At 33.2% G+C, this 17,482-nt stretch overlaps 1 protein-coding gene across 2 annotated transcripts in view; it reads left to right on the top strand.

Annotated features, from left to right (window-relative positions):
- LOC124369671 (proline dehydrogenase 1, mitochondrial-like) overlaps positions 1-17,482 on the top strand; it is a 77,107-nt gene that overhangs the window by 48,800 nt on the left and 10,825 nt on the right. For both annotated transcript variants that reach the window (XM_046827721.1, XM_046827722.1), the window contains 5 exons: positions 501-659; positions 3,087-3,151; positions 4,675-4,850; positions 14,069-14,243; positions 17,123-17,233. In XM_046827721.1, the coding sequence (XP_046683677.1) occupies positions 501-659; positions 3,087-3,151; positions 4,675-4,850; positions 14,069-14,243; positions 17,123-17,233 (686 nt within the window). The remainder of the gene's footprint in view (positions 1-500; positions 660-3,086; positions 3,152-4,674; positions 4,851-14,068; positions 14,244-17,122; positions 17,234-17,482) is intronic.

The raw sequence follows: 17,482 nt of genomic DNA, 5'->3' as shown, positions 1-17,482 counted from the left end.
GCATGTTAAAATGCTAAATAAATTTTAAAACAATAACTTTGGGCAAATTAAGGCAATATAATATAAAGTGTAATGTTAAGCATTACATAGTTGTAAATATTAATTTGTATTATTTAGTACATTATTCTAGGCTATTTACAAATAAGCATATAACACAAAGTTCAAGAATTGATAAAATCGAATCTTCAGAAAGCAACTTTCAAATTCTCAACTGTGCAATGAATGTTTAAGGATATTACTGGCTGATGTTTCCAGTTGGGAATTTGATTAGTAGGTGTTTAGGCTACTGGCAAAACAAAATATCATAAACCTATATAATAAACCCTCCATTAAAAATATTGTGTAATCTTTTCTACAACCAACTTTTACCCTGGAAAATCTTGCTACAGATGAAGGGGAAGAATCCTTTTTATGTGGATTGCAAGGAGATTGCAGAGTGCATGTACAAGTTCAACAGTAAGGTTCTGAGGCAGGGTTTTAACATAATTTGTTTGTTGTAGCGGCTCAGATTGGAGGGGAAATGCCTCAATACAACGTAAATAAGACATTCGCTGACAGGCGGTACAAGGTGTCCAGTGCCAGAACATATTTCTACTTGAACGAAGCGACTTGTGAACGAAATGTAGAGATTTTCCAGGACTGCTTGCATGCTGTGGCAGGTGAGTAGTTTTATATAGTTTCTACAATTTTTCATTCTGAATAGTAGAAGGTTCTGCAACAAAATGATACCTTATGTTGTTACACAGTCCCTAGAAGTTTGTGCTTATAATCAACAATAGAATTCTACAAATTACATCCCATAATATATAATTACAATATATCATCATTATATATTGTAATATATTGTCTCGTTTCTGGAGATGAAGTAAATAGTTATACTGTGAATATTAGATTTTAGTTGTTAATAGCAAAATGTTCACGTTAAATTAAAATTAGTTTTCTTTTTCAACAATAACTTATATTTACATGTTTATCAGTATTAGTTTATTAAAAGCAGTTAATAAATCAAATATTAATAACACCTCATGTACCGGGTGTCCCAGGAAGAGGTTTAAACACTTGATTTTATATTACTTACCCATTTATGCACCGAACATTTTCAAATTCTACACAATTCATTAAATAGGTTTTGATAATGTTCTGTGAAAATTTCAGCTCTATAGCAGTTGTTAAAACAAAATGGTGGCATTTTGAAAAACTATACTTTAAAACCAGTAAAAAAAAAACAGTATTTTTGGTTTTTTAAAATGATATAACTGTTATATTCTAGAGAATTAAAGCATTTCACTCAGAAAATTAGAACATAGCTTAACAAACCCTACAATTACAGTCCACAATTATTCGAACTGTAATCCATCCACAGCGACACACTGATAATAGCCCTTAACAAATCAATCGTAAACTCTTACAAAGAAATTCTGCGGTATCCGGAGAAGTTCCTCTTCAATTGATTGTTTTAATTCCTCATCATTATTGAAGCAATGAGTGCTTCAATAATGAACCTGTTCCTTTAAGTTACCCCATAGAAAGAAATATAAATTATCTAATTGCTTCTGTAATGTTGCCAAAAGTAATAGCCCACGCACAACACTTCACTTTTTGTTCAACATTCTGCTAACAGAGAGTATAAAGAAGGAGTGCGGGCCATGATGAGCCGGCAGCGGATCTATGCTGGTGAGTGAGGATCATTTAGTTGCAGGATCTTTATATCGTTTTAAGATGAGAATAAACAATGGAAACAAATAACGTAACCTAGAGTTTATAAAACTATTACCATTGTGTGTCAGAATGTATTTTATTGAAATTTATTTACAATTTTTTTAGTTTGGTTTTTTAATCATGTCTGAGGTGCAATGAATGAATTGTTAAGAAAAAAATTATAGGAGACTCACTAATAATCTAGAACTGAAAATCATGGAACATGAAACTATTTTCAAGTGCCCACAGTTCTTGCTACACTACTATAAATCTAACATTGTGAGTAGATTCAATTTTAAATTATGAAAATCATAAACAAAGATAGTGTTAAAATATGGGCAGTGCTAATCTGACTCATTACAAAGTATATCTTTAACAATAAGGTTTGTTGGACCTAACTTAAAAAAGAAATGATTTTGAAAGTGTTGTCACAGAGTCTTGGTCATGAATCTGTGAAAAGAAAGATAACATGTTAGAATGTCTGTGTATATGAATGTGTGGATCTAGGACAAATAAGGAGATGATGCACTAGGTATACAACATTGAGTATAGCATTGTTCTGCAAAGACTGTTCCGCTGTTCTCTGTGGTGTTAATTGGGAGAGGACCTGACACTCAGAGCTTGTTTCACTCCCATTTGGCCTTACAGTTAACACCTCTCCATCCAAAACTGACTCTTCCTTTCATGAGGTCATCCTTTTGTAACTCACTACTAATTGTTTGGCTATGGACAAGGTGTATTAGTTAAACAGTTTGGTAAGTTGGCAAGTCAACACCCATTCTTACCTCTCAGACAATAACGTTTTTATGTTCTTGTTGTTCCTCCAGTGTGTGATTTTAGGAGTCATGAATAGAAAAATATAAACAACCCTTTTAAACTTCCATTTTTATTTATTGTATAAAACTGTATAATCTTGAAAAGACTGCAGTATTATTATTTTCTATAAAACAAGTTTGTATGTTTATACTATCACCAGACAAAATTTATTTATCATCAATTTTATATTGATGAAAAATTAAGTATGATTAGTTGATATTAAAATATATTATTAGTAATCGTTTTGCTCATGTGAATTACTTCTGTATTCGTTTTATTGATATTGTTAGAAGCTTGTGCTCTTAAACAAGTTAATACTAGTATTCATTCTTTGGATAATGACGACTTGATAAAAATTGCAAAGGTTTTTAATAATGTGAGTGTTTTTTACATTACAAAAGTAGTAACACATCTAAAAAATTGACAACAAATGATACATTTTTACTAATTGTGTAGTTAAATTCAAGCATATAGTTCATACCACTACAAGTTGCTCTGTAGTAATCATGTTGAGGATATGCTGTCTTAGTTGTAAAAATAGACAGAAATGCAACAGCAGTATTTTGTTTCAGGAGCCACTTACGGAACAGGGATTACAGCTGTTAAGTTGACAGCTCTAGGTAGACCTCAGCTGTTGGTAAGTGTCAGTATAGGGCCTATCGAAGTTCTTACTTTTGTTGAGAAATAAAAATCAAACATCATATTTTTTCATAATTTTATGTATTTTATACAATATAGTTGTTAGTTGGCCTATGTTCAAGATTTTGTATGTAATTGTTGGTTCCTCATGAGTTAGTAACTATTTACAAGACACATACATGTCGAAACCCACAGTAATCATAGTTTTCCATTAGTTTGTTAATCCTAATTTAACTTGAATGTTTACACTTTTAATTGATTTTAATTTTTTATCAGTTATCAACTTGTGTACATTTAAAATATATAACTCGAAAATAGCTGAAATTGTTTGTGTCAAATCTTTAGAAAATGTTATAAAATGATGAGAGTAGCTGAGAAATGGATTTAAAACTTAATAACTTAATGAAACTAATTAAGTTATTTAAATTAAAAAATTAAGAATGTCATTCGGCGAGAAGTACCTTTTAGAAAAAATTTACATATGTTAGAACTCATACAAACTTATTTGAAGTCAAATTTAAGAATCAGTAAGGCATAATTTCCTAAAAAAATATTTAAATTGGATTTTACTGACTTTGTTATACAGTGTAATAAATCTCTAATTCGAAGTTCCTAGGGGCTTGTTTCATATTACAGAATTATTTGCTGTAGTTTAAAATATGACAACATTAAATAAATAATTATTTTCTTTCTTGAAAGTTTGTTTTTGACAATGCTTTGTGAAGGAGATTTTTTCTAGACACTTTCAATGATATTTTATATCACTGAAAGATGACAAATGTCCAGAAAAATCCTGTTTCCTTTACAATTTACTTGCTAGCTTGTAATAAATTTAGAGATATGTAAAGCGTATAGTATGTAAAATATATTATTTCTGTGCAACTAGATTGCAAATATTCCTAACAATTTGTATAATCGATTAAGTGTATTTTTCTGTTAATTGCGGTTGACATCTTGGACAACCTACTACTGGGTTACATTACAGTTCAATGTGTGTTATCAGCTGTGTAATTTGTAAACTACTCTGTAATCTCCAGATAACATAGGAACACATAATATATAATCCAACTGATAAAGAATCTTAGTTGCTATTTTGGGCCTTAACACAGATTAAAAATGACCATTATAGTAATTTTGTTTTAAAATGTTTGTTTCTTGCTGGAGAAATAATATTTGTTGGGGTTATGCTGTTAAATGGTAGCTTATTCTAATTAATAGAGTAACATGATTTTTGTAACTATCAATTCAATGGGTCACATTTTAAGATGTATTTTGGTTATGTACTTTTTATATTTTCATTTTACACAAAAGAGACACAATTTTCTATGTAACATCTTACTACTATTACCTATTGTTATTGTATAATTTTGCAGCTGGTTTTATCAATTTACCAGTCAATTTAACGAGAGAATAAAATTTATTTGAATTTTCTTTCTTCATTATGTTATATTTGAAACAACAGTTTTGCTGTTGTAATTAGATTATAGAAGAAACAAATTACATTGGGATTGCATATTACAGTTGCAGTTGTCAGAGGTGATCATGCGGGCTCGTAACTTTGTCAGTGAAATCATCGGTGGGCGAGGAAACGTTCTTGGACATCATATGACAGCAGAGATGTTGGAGAAGAAGCTCAAAGACGCTGGCATCAAAGACACATCCAAGTTCTTAGAGAAGGTGGTCACAGACAGTGAGGGGTAAGCATCATTGAAGAGGAAACAATTTAGTAAGCTCTTAATGTTGTATCGTTTATGTTTACTTGTTTAAGAGATATAACATTAAGAATAAGAATAAATCAATTTAGTGCTATCTATATATATAAAAATGAAACTGTTCGTGTGTAACAGCATCACTCACAAACGGCTGGACGGATTCGCCTAATTTTTTTTTTAATTTGTTCGTCTTGATCTGTAGAAGGTTATAGGATACTTTTTATCCCTTTCCCGATTCAGGATTCCGCCCCACTGGTTACAGAAATACCCGTAAGAAATGCATTGCAGCAAACATATGTTATTAAGTGAAAGAGTCTTTTCAAATTTTTAATCAGCTGTTCTTTGTAAACATATATAATGCGACAAAAAATATATTTATATATATAAATTTCTTTACACTTATAGTTTTAAAGCATAGAGTAAGCTTAAGAGAAACGACAAATTTTGTTTAAACTGTTTCTGCAATCATAATATATAAAAATGAATGTTTGTGTGTTTGTCCTTTATAGACTCAGAAACTATTGGACCGATCACTATGAAAATTTGTATTTTTCTATGTAGAAGGTTTATACGCAATGCCCATTGATGTAACTAACCACCAGGCTGTACTGCAAGATATAAAAGTTATCAAAGCGCCTGCACATTATAAACTGCAATTACAACACAGTAGTTACGTATATTAAAATATCCAAACACTATTTGAAGGCAAAGAAATATACGGGCAAAGCTTAAGAGACGCGTGCGAAGCCGCGGGAAACAGCTAGTACATAATATTCCTCTTTTGAAAATAAATATAGGATATCCTCATTAAGAAGTCTCACCACCATTTAGGATTCTGGTTAGGATCAGTGGACCTACTCTTACCACGTGATGAAAAATAAAGTTAACATAAATGTTAATTTGTTATATATGAGTGGTTCTTTGTGAGAGTTTTCACCACTTAGTGAGCACATAACTTGTGGTAGCCTAACTTTTTTGTCCACAACCACAACATAGGACTATGATCTTTTCTTAATAAGGTCCTAGAAATCTGTGGGAAATTTTCTTGGCTCAGATATTGTAAAATAGGTTTGCTTGTTCAAATATTGTAAAATAGGCTTGATTGTCCAGATATTGTTAAATAGGCTAGCTTGTCCAGATATTGTTAAATAGGCTTGATTTTCCAGATATTGTAAAATGCCTGTTTTCACTAACCTTTTTATAAATTTTATGGATTAGTTCATTGTTCACCGCAGATGGAAGCCATTTATGTGATAATAATGGATATTTATTCGTCTGTTCACTCTTAAATAAACAATACCACTTTTGTTCATGAAAATTTTTCATACACAACACAGATTTACCAATCAACGTTAGCAGCCTTGAATAACTAACATACTTCACATGTTGTAGAACTTTAGATTGTATTGTTTATATTGATTAGCTATTTTTAAAAAAACTGTGCAACTTTCCTTCTACTGGAGGTCACAACATACTGTGTTCTCACACTATATAAAAACAGACATTTTTGTTTGTTCTAGACAGCCCTTTTACTACATTGACCAAAGCCAAATAGAATCATGATCCCACTAAGGTGGTGGGTTAAGGTGGTGCAATCGATTTATGTTTTGGGAAAAATGTGTTTATTTCAAACTCACAGCTCTTTAATATAATTTGCCTGAAGACAGAAAATGTCAGAAACCTTTTTTTATCACTACAAGAAATTACATACATTTAAAGTAGATAATTTTGTGATCAGGCCCAAATAGAAATGGCTGACGGTACAAATTTATAAACTTTATAGTACGTACATGACTTATTTTAGTGAGTTTGTTATTCACTCATGACTTATGGATTTAAAAAATATTAAATATAATTTTAAAAATTACAGTTTTAATAATTTTTTTCTTAAGGAAATAAAAATTTTTTATAACTAAAAACAAGTCACTCCCTCCAGTTGTATTTGATGTATATACAGGGTGGGGCAGGGAAACATCCCTACTTTCGAGGTGGCATTGTGAGTAGTGGGGACATGTTGGAGGAGTGGGGGTAGGTTCGAATGACGCTGTGGCCACGGAATTTTCCGATAGTAGCGCTGTCAGTTGTAGACATGGTTTGGTCGAATGAGCAACGCGCTTTTGCTGTCGAGACGTATTTTTCTCAGAATAAGTCTATTGTTGCAGTGCAGCGTGCGCTGCGAACTCGTTATCGGATTCCCCCTCGCAACCCTGTTCCTGACCGCAAATCCATTTTGTTGTGGGTGGAAAACTTCCGTGCATGTGGTAGTGTAGTGAAAAAGAGAGTTGGGGCTCGGAGAACTGTCCGAACTCCAGAAAACATTGACCGTGTCAGAAGATCGATCTTGCAGTCTCCTAAGCGTTCTGCCCGCAAGCATGCATCCGCCCTTGCATTGTCTAATCGCACTGTGCGTCGTATTCTCCATGAAGAACTCCACTTCCATCCATACAAGATGGTCATCGTTCAAGAACTCACACAACGGGACTGGCAAAAACGAGTACAGGCATGTGAAACTTTAATTGCTGACTTGCATCATGATGCACGAGTTTTGTTTAGTGACGAAGCGCACTTCCACATTTCTGGAGTTGTTAATAAGCAGAATATGCGTTATCGGAGTGGTGGAAACCCTAGGGTAGTTCATGAGAGGCCTCTACACAGTGAAAAAGTGACTGTTTGGTGTGCAATCAGCAGTGAAGGCATAATTGGGCCTTATTTCTTCGAGGAGGACAATCGTTGTGTTACCATCAATGCCGAGCGGTATGTAAACATTTCCAACAATTTCTTGCACCACAATTGCAACAGAATAATTTTGGAGTAGTGTGGTTTCAGCAGGATGGTGCCACAGCCCATACTGCTAGACATTCGATGGCTGTTTTGAGGGAAATGTTCCCCGGGCGATTAATCTCCTGGTATGGTGACATTCCATGGCCTGCGCGCTCGCCGGATTTAACTCTGTGTGATTACTTTTTATGGGGATACCTCAAGAGTGAAGTGTTTAAACATCGACCCAGAACCCTACAAGACTTGAAGGATGCAATTCGCGTTGAAGTTGCCCGCATTCCACAACAAATGCTTCGCAGAGTTATGTTATGCAGAACATCAGAACCAGACTAGATCAGTGTGTTGACAATGAGGGACATCACTTGAATGATGTATTGTTTAAAACAAAGTAAGAATTAACTTCCATCTGTACCCTTTTGATGCCACAATAAAGTTTTGTTCTAACACTTTTCGTTTTTTTTTTATTTACCTTCAAAGTTAGGGATACTTCCCTGCCCCACCCTGTACTATTAAATGTTCCATCTTCTTATCTTCAACTGTTTAACTTTGAATCTGGTTATAAGATGCTTCAAAGTTCTGCTTTAAATTCCTTCTTACAGCTCCTAAAGCTTCTTGACATCTCACAGGTAGGCTCTGAATTGTGGAGATGTCATTGAGAAATGCAGGTATACGTCCATTACAGTAGTTATTGCAGTAGAGGTACTATCCATAGCAGTTTAAAACCTTTAATACTTCATATTGCTACTTCTTTGTTATGTTTTCCTAAATATCTGTATCATTTTAGGAGTAAAGAATACTTACAGCATGATTCAAATATATTAAATCCCAAATTGTGATACACCGTTATTTTCAATACCAGTTCTTATAATAGGTTTTTATGAAGCCATACCATAGGATATGGTCGTTATATAGTGTATTTTCAGTTCATTTATGTGTCAAATGCAATTAATTATGTAGAATCACAAATTGTCATTGGCGATTTTTAATTCTTATTAGTAATCTTTAATCTTATATTGGGAGTACATTTAACTTGTCTAAAGTAATTAACCTTCTTGTAAAATAAGGTACAATGTTTTTACCTGAAAAAAGTAATATGCACAAGAAATTTAACTAGTAAAAAACCTATGTGAAAATCCAGTTGTGCAAGAAAACATAAGAAGGGAGACAAATGAAGATAAAAGCAGGTAAAAAGTGAGAGACTCAGTAAATCAAGTTCAAGGTCATGCATGCCAAAGAGCAACTTTGTAACTTAATGACATTGTATAACATTGGTTCGTTAACAATGTAAAATAGTAATATTAGCAAAGTTTCAAAACAACTTTCCTTGACAGAAACTGTGTTGTTCATTGAATTAAGCAGTTTATTTTAATGCTCCTTGGCACATAATTGCTTCTCTTCCTTTGACTTCTTCAATTAATTTATGACATTTTTAAATGTTTGCTATTTGATTTAAGTATAATGTGAAAATATGAAAACGTTGTTCTTCAAATTATCCAAAATAATAATATGACACAAGGCAGTGTTATAACTTATAGCACTGGCTTATTCCATATTTGTATGCATTTCTGCTTGTCATTGGTTCAGTCAAGGTTTTGGGTAGGTAATAACCATTAATTACCCCAGACAGTTTGTAATTGATCAGTTTTGCGGAATGTCAATGAAATCAGAAAGTTGAGTTATTACGATAATAATATTCAGAACATTTATGAGATTTTTCTAAATGATTAGTCAAAAGTTTAATATACATTTAAAAATGTTATCTATGAAATACCTATTTAAATGTCTGAAATACTACATATAAAAATCAAATAACCTTGAATACTGCACTGGAGCAGTTTCCAAATCAATTGTATATTTATACTACAAGAAAAGTTTATTCTATTTGAAATTTTAAAAATAAATTAATACACTGAAAATTTTGGTTACATATGTGTGCAATAAAATATAATTCAAAGGGGTATATGGTAAAAATAAATTTATTTTTTGAAAATCTTAAACAGTCAGTAATATATAATATTTAAAAATCATATCTTAACCTACTGAAAACGTAACTATCCCACCACTACAACTTTTAACAATGGACACTCGTAAGCTGAAACAACAGCACAGTTTTGCCAAGATCATTGTTTTTTATTTAAGTTGCAAAAAGGAGAAACAAAGCTCCCATCCTTCTCTCTGCCCCTTCTCCACCAGCCAATGTGTGAGACAAAGTGAACACCCCTATGACATTCCTTGCTCCTTACAAATAATTTTTATCGTTTTCCTCCATGGTGGATATCAGGTGCCGCAGGGCTAGATTTGACAGGTTTTACTGTATTTACTGTTTTTAAAGTACACTTGCAATGTGGATAAATAACTAATTATCAAAAATAACTTTAAAAGTGGAATTAATTATAACAAAAAATGTATAAATTCTCTACTACAATGTTACTATAATAAAATTATATTCTACCAGTTATATTAATCTTTTAAACTTAACAAACAAATTATTTAGTTAGTTTTAACTATAATATTAATTTTAACCCTTTAAGGTCATATTAAAAATTGTGTCCATTGTTCCCAAAGTGTATTTATTTTCATTTAGCAGACTTATTTCTATATGAGAATTAAATATCCAATCATTATTTAAATAAGTCATCAGAAAGTAGCAACAATATCTTGTTGATTTATTGTTGACAAACATGCGTTCTTGGGAAATACTGCAATCAACATTCAACTATTGGTCCCAGAGTGTTGTGTTTGATTGATAGTTATTCCCATATCAGTTAATAACTGTATGAAAACTATGTCTCAGATACTCCCTTTTGTAGACTGTCCAAAAAGGATTAATTGATCGTTCTCAATGGATGATGCAAACCAAAATCACAAAATTGGCATGCAATACAAAATTATAGTACGGTACGTCAATTTGCAAGTCAAAAGGCCAAAAAAGAAATTTGTTATGCATAACTTGCAGAGTACTCCATAGTATAAATGATTAATTATGTTAAAATAATAATTGTAACTGTTATTATATTTAAACATGTATTTAGTTGTAAAAATAATTAATTTTAAATTTTGAAATCTTTGAATACAAATTTTATTACTGTACCACTTATAATTTAGTTTCATTGTCTAGTAATCCTCTGTATACTTATGTTAATCTATTATCCAACAATAACTATGCTATTGAGGTGTAGGGTATTGTGCTGTAGTATAACAGGATAAGAGGTACATGGTATGAAAGTCTGTTTATGATTGTTAATTATAAATAGTCTAAGATAGTTCTTCTGACAGTGTGATTCTCATTCAGTTCCCCTCACAGTGTCATTAGCAAACACAATTTTCAAACTTGGTCATCTGATTATGTGAGATGATTTTTCAAATACCTGGGGACTATTCCAATATTATAATTGTTATATCTGTCCCACTCTGTGTCCGTCTTTATAACATGAATGAAGGAATCCTTTTTCAAACACTGTATGGAGTCAGTTATAAAAATTACTGCTTGTATAAGGGTTCATCAACTTAATAATAAATTTAAAGAAGTACTCTTATAGAGGTTATCAATCAAGTGAAGTGCTAGAGGGCAATGATTAGGAGGTGACAAGAGGCAATTGACTTCAAATTAATTCAAGTTTATCTCAACACTTGATATTTCACTCTCTTGAGGGCAAAGATTTGGAAATTAATATTGAATTGATTTAATAGTAATAAGATGTTTGACCTTCCATAAAATATAACATTTCCTATGTAAAAAGTATTTATAAATATTTAGCTGAAGTAATGCATTCTGCTGCAATCGGTGAAAACATTGACAGATGTGGTTTGTGCATCACAACAACATAAAATCAAGAGCAAAATTTTCAAATACATTTAATGAAGATAATAATAACTCAAGATTTATTTTGTAGTACACATTCTCCAAGTAATTAAGGCAAAAAATGAAACTACATCCGGCAGAAAGTAAGGTCCGTTTCACAGTAACTATTCAAGCGGTGAGCGAACTGCGCTATGCGCATGTGCACCAACTCCCAGCATGCCTTGGGTACGAAATGACACCATTTGCAATGAAATCATTGTAGAGTGCTGTTTACTGTGCAAATTTTAATTTTCAAAACAATTGATCAACCCGCCGACTGTGAAAAACGATCAGTTACCCGGTTAACGTTTCAGCAGCGGATATTCATAGAAAGATAGATGTACCGGATATTCAAAGTGTACCGCCCTAATGTGATAAGTGACAGCAAAGTGCGGAAGTGGGTGAAGGCTTTCAAAGATTGACGGGAAACTGTCCATGATGAACCGCGATCTGGCCGACCATCAGTGATCATGGAAGATTTGGTCAATGTCTTTGATGTAAAGATTCGTGAAAATCGGAAATTTACCATTTCATCATTAGCATTGGAATATTTTACCGGAAGTAAAACGACATTGAACAAAATTGTCTCTGAACATTTGAAATTTTGCTATTTGTGCTTACGTTAGGTTCCCAGGCTGCTTATTGAGGAACGCAAAATGAGAAGAATGGGTTGTGCTCTTGAGTTTCTGGTCCAATATCATGAGGAAGGTGATACACTTTTAGAGAACATTATCATTGTCACAGGTGACAAGACACAGGTTTCTTACATAAACTTAAAAATTAAAAACGAAACAACAGTCAATGGAACGGCATCACACAACCTCACCTGTTAAATTAAAGGCCAAACATATAATCTCAATATGCAAGGTTATGGCGACCATGTTCTGGGATAGATGTTATTGTTAGTCTTGTTTATGGAACAGAGAAGAACAGTAAATTCAGCCACTGATAGAATTAGCGAAGTGGCCTATTGATAACTGGAGTTCTCTTGTTGCATGATAACGCCAGATTCCACTCTGCTATCCAAAACTGAAATCTCATCAGATCACTTGGGTGGAAACAGGTAATAGTTAGGTTGACCACCTGCCGTACAGTCCAGATTTGGCGCCGAGTGATTTTCACTTATTTCACTACCTAAACGAGTTTCTTAGCGTTAATTGCTTTAGCACTGTTGAGGAGGTGAAAGAACCAGTTAAAGATTAGTTATCCTCACAGGCGGCAGACTTCTGTGACATTGGCATTCAAAAGCTCATAGAACGTTTTGACAAATGTTTAAACAATGTGGAAACTTTGTTGAAAAATAAAGAAAGTTGTTAGGAATCAAATAAAACATGTTTTTTTTAAATCTGTTGTTATATTTTTATAATAAATCGGACATTATTTTCCGGATGACCCTTATACAATGCGTTATAACACAGGATGAAAAAAAGTTTGATCATTCATCCGAGAAATGTCTTAAATCAAATTGTGTAAGGTTATCCAAATAATGCAACATCAATCAATTTTTTCACAAAATTTCTTTAAAGAAATTAAATTTCTCTTTTATAAAACAACCTGTTGGATAATTCATTTAACAATTTTGAAGTGTGTATAATCTTGAATTCTCAATAATTAATATTATTTAATTGGAATTGAAGGAAAATTCTTGATAAGCTAGTACTAAATTTCATAACAAATTTGTTCAAACAGTAAATAGATTTACTATTGGTTATATCATTTACTAATCAACTTATTCAATTCTACTTTTGTGAAGCAATATGTAATAAACTTTGATATGAATAATGTATTAATGTTGTTAGATTCTTATCCATATAAAAGTTTAATAACTTGAGAAGTTTTTGACTTCATTAGGCTTAAATGTGATAGACAAAAATCAATTCTCTTTATTCATAAACATAAAGATTATGTATAGGTACTTTGTTGTATGTGACATTTCTAATTCTGGAAGTTCACTAAAATAGTTTTGTTATGCAGTGAAAATTTGCTGTTGAATTTTGAGCTCATTTAGCACCAGATCAGTATGACTATATTACTTTGCAATACTAAAAGTTATAAATGTATATATGCCAAGTTGTTCTTTATTAATACATGTAATAATAAGAGCATACATCGCAACCTCACAATGTCCCTGCAGATGTTGTGGGAAGTCAGTAGTTACAAGTATATAAAGGACTGGTCCAAGAACAGATCCCTGGGGATCACCTCATGTGACAGGGAGTACATTAGAATTTATTTTGTGCAGTGTTCAATTGTTCATAGATGTAAGCTCTACCAGCTACTTCCTGTCACTCAAGTAGCTTTTGAATCACTCAACCTCTTTACCATTAATTCCAAGTGATTTTAATATTTGTATTATTAAGCTAAGCCCTAGGCAGTGAAAGCTTTACTGAAATCTAGAAAGATGCTTGTGGCTATGCAGCCTTCATCAAGTTTGTCAATGATAGTTTTGATTAGCTATACAACTTGCTGTTGTTGTAGACTTACACTTCATGAAGTTGTGTTGTCTACACTTCATGAAGTCATGTTGTCTTGGAGTGATGATCTAGATGAGACTCAAATAATTAATAAAATTCACTGATTGTAGAGTGATCCATTTGTTCCCTTGGAGTGGCATTGTGACTGAAAACTTTGAGCTGAGTGACACCTTCAGAGTACCGAGCCTCAAGGAGGGCCGCATGGTCAGACTTATCTCCCAACTGTCTAAAAAGGAAGAAGAAATGTTCCGCAATATGGTGCGAAGAGTCAACACTCTTGTCCAGGTATCGTAATTACTTGGAAGTATTTTGTAACATGAGCTGAAATGATCTTATAGCATCGTAGTCATAAGTTCTCTGACCATTAACCTATTGTGGACTCTATTGTTTTGGCACGCACGCACCAGTGGGCACGAATTAATTTACAGTCAGCGGCCGAACGAACAGCAATGGTGCGCCACATCGCATCGTATCGCTCGCTATTGTATAGTCACTTCATATTTACGTTGAACTGGATTTCGGTTTATAAAAATATCTCCATCTATATTCTTCAAAACAAAATAATTAAATACAATATATAGTTTATGAACTATTGTAATATTTTCTTACAATAAAATAAAAACAATAATTAAGAACAACTTACATTTTACATTATACTACATCATTATTATCGCATAAAATGCGATGCTAGTTAATATTATAATAACAGCTGAGGAAAACAACCAATCAGAAGCGCTAAAAAGCAGAGAGTAAACTCATATGAATGATTTTTCAACTTCGACATACAACTGCGATCTGTAGGATATTTATAAAACTTTTGAAAACTCTGAACTTAGACAGTTGTTAAACACTCTTAGGTGACAAGTGAAGATGATCGCCCAATCTATCAGACATTAATAGAACTATTTGGAGGGATCAAGCAGACCGCTTTTGCGACCTGAGCCCGTCATCGTGCCCGTTAGGCCCGGCCGCTGTGTGACGAGCGCAGCTTGTCAGTGATCCGCAATGGTTTAAGTCAAGAAAACTTGCTCTAAAATAAAAGGAGTTAGAGAGAACATCTTGAGAAAGGTTAAAATAGTATGAAAAAGTTCAGTGTGTACTTCCCAAACACACTCTGCTTATGGTTTTAACAAACAAATTTAACACATTATGTGTTCTCAGTATGTCAGGAAATGTATAGCCGAGTTCATTTTGGAAATCCCTTACACTGATAAAACCAAATAAAATAAAATTTTTGTTGTGAAAAAGTCACCTAAGTAAGACAGTTGTTCTTTTTGGCAGATTTCAGTATGTAAAACATTTTTGGATAAAGAATTAAGGTTTTTCTCTCAAATGTCAGATATTATAATCAAATGAGAGCATCTTAGAGAGCTTACCACGTGATGACACTACTACGACTTGAGAATTTCAGCCTGCTTTCAGAACCGATCATCGTGCCATGTGAAATTCTACATCTTTGTAACTACATAGCTACAGTGCATGGCATTTTGAACATGAATATTCAGAGAAACACATACTGTTAACTAAAAATAATTTGTTAAAAACAATTCTACGTGAAATCAAATACTTAAATGTTTCCAGTTATGTGTTGAAAGCACATATTCACTGCTTGGATCACAATATGTACTTGAATTCAGTGGTATTTCACTGAATGTCTCACAAAATACGTATCGTAAAATGATTTTTTGTTACACCTTTGATGACATAACAGTCTATGAGAAGAATTTCATAAAATGTGAAAACTGTGGTTTCACAGTACCAGTAAACAAAAAATTGATTATACAAGGTGTGTCCAAAAAGTATCTGACCTTGACGTCTGGCATGAACTGACGTTACTCTGCGGCAATCTGGTCCCCTTCAAAGTACTCCCCTCCACAAGCCACTACCTTATTCCAACGCTCCTCCCACTTCCGGAAACACTCCTTAAATTCATTTTGCGGAATGACTAACAGGTCCTTCGTCGGATTTTATTTTATTTGTTTAACATCATCAAATCTTTTTCCTTTCAAAGGAATTTTTAATTTCGGAAATAGCCAGAAGTCACAAGGAGCTGTGTCAGGACTGTAGGGAGGCTGTCGTAGTTAGTTAATGTTGTGTTTCACCAAAAAACACTGAATAAGATTTGAGGAATGAGCTGGCGTGTTGTCGTGGTGCAGGATCCAGTCACGGCTTGTCCACAGTTCAGTTCGTTTCCTTCGCAATGCATCTCGTAGCCGCCTTAGGACCTCAAGATAATACTCCTTATTCACTGTCTGGCCTCTTGGAGCCTATTCATGATGAACAACGCCGTCCTGGTCAAAAAAAAAAAACTGTCAGCATTGTCTTGACATTGCTTCGACTTTGTCTTGCTTTTTTCGGCCGTCACTGGGTCACTTTTTATCAAATCCAGATTGTCCTGTGCGAAGTTGACAGTTCTTTACATCTTCTGTCAGCAGCCGAGGAACAAATTTTGCCGAAACACGGTTCATTTTTAAATCTTCGTGTAAAATGTTACAAACTGACGATTTAGGTATTCCTAAATCTTCTTCCAGCTCTTGGACAGTCAATCGACGGTTTTCATTAATTGCTGCACGAACACGTTCAACATTTCAGCGTTTCTGGCCGTTGAAGGCCTGCCAGATCGGTCATCACTCTCCACTGATATGCAGCCATTTATAAACCGCCTAAACCACTCTTTTATTTGTGTATCTCTGATAGACATGTCACCATAAACTTTCCGTATCATAGTAATCGTGATTCACTGAGTGACTGGATCGTATTCAATGCCTAATATGGGAAGGAGTATACCTCCAATAACCGGTTCGAGCCGGTCGGTTACGCTGCAGCTGCCTACTGGTCGGCGGTCGGATACTTTTTGGACAGACCTCGTAAATGTGTTGCTGAAAAGTATTAAACATGTTATATTGAGTAAACTCTGACAATAATGTCCTCTTTTCAAATCAAAGGTGATGAACCTACACAGTATTTTGAAATTCTGTACTATTTGTCCTTTTAAAATTGTATAACTTATTCCTTTCTGTGAATACATTCTGCAAGGTGGTCTAAGTTTATTTATTCGTCCATTTAAAAAAAAAATATTTAGCTCTTGTAAAAAAAATGTTATTGAGGTATGCTTCTTTGCAATATGAAAGATAATTTAAGTGCTGTACCCTGTTCTATTCCAGACAGCACAGGAGCTGGATGTACGTATAATGATTGACGCAGAACAGACCTACTTCCAGCCAGCAATTTCCCGTATAACACTGGAGATGATGCACAAATACAACATTGAGAAGGTATTGTATAACTGTTCTTTCATTTATTGTATTGAGAATGATCTCATAGTAAAAGAAAATGCTTACTACTAAATTATCATTCACAGAATATTTTCTTTACTTACCAAATTTACTATTACAAAATGGAAGATATATATTAAAATCTTACATTTTGCTAATATCAACTAAAAGCAGTGACAGATAAGAAATAATTTTAAGTGATAATATATTGTAATTCTCAAATATAGGATATTTTGAAGCTTCCATTTA

The sequence above is a fragment of the Homalodisca vitripennis genome, chromosome X (assembly GCF_021130785.1).
Source record: "Homalodisca vitripennis isolate AUS2020 chromosome X, UT_GWSS_2.1, whole genome shotgun sequence".
Lineage (NCBI taxonomy): Eukaryota > Metazoa > Arthropoda > Insecta > Hemiptera > Cicadellidae > Homalodisca > Homalodisca vitripennis.
This window is presented reverse-complemented; position numbering and strand designations above follow the sequence as displayed.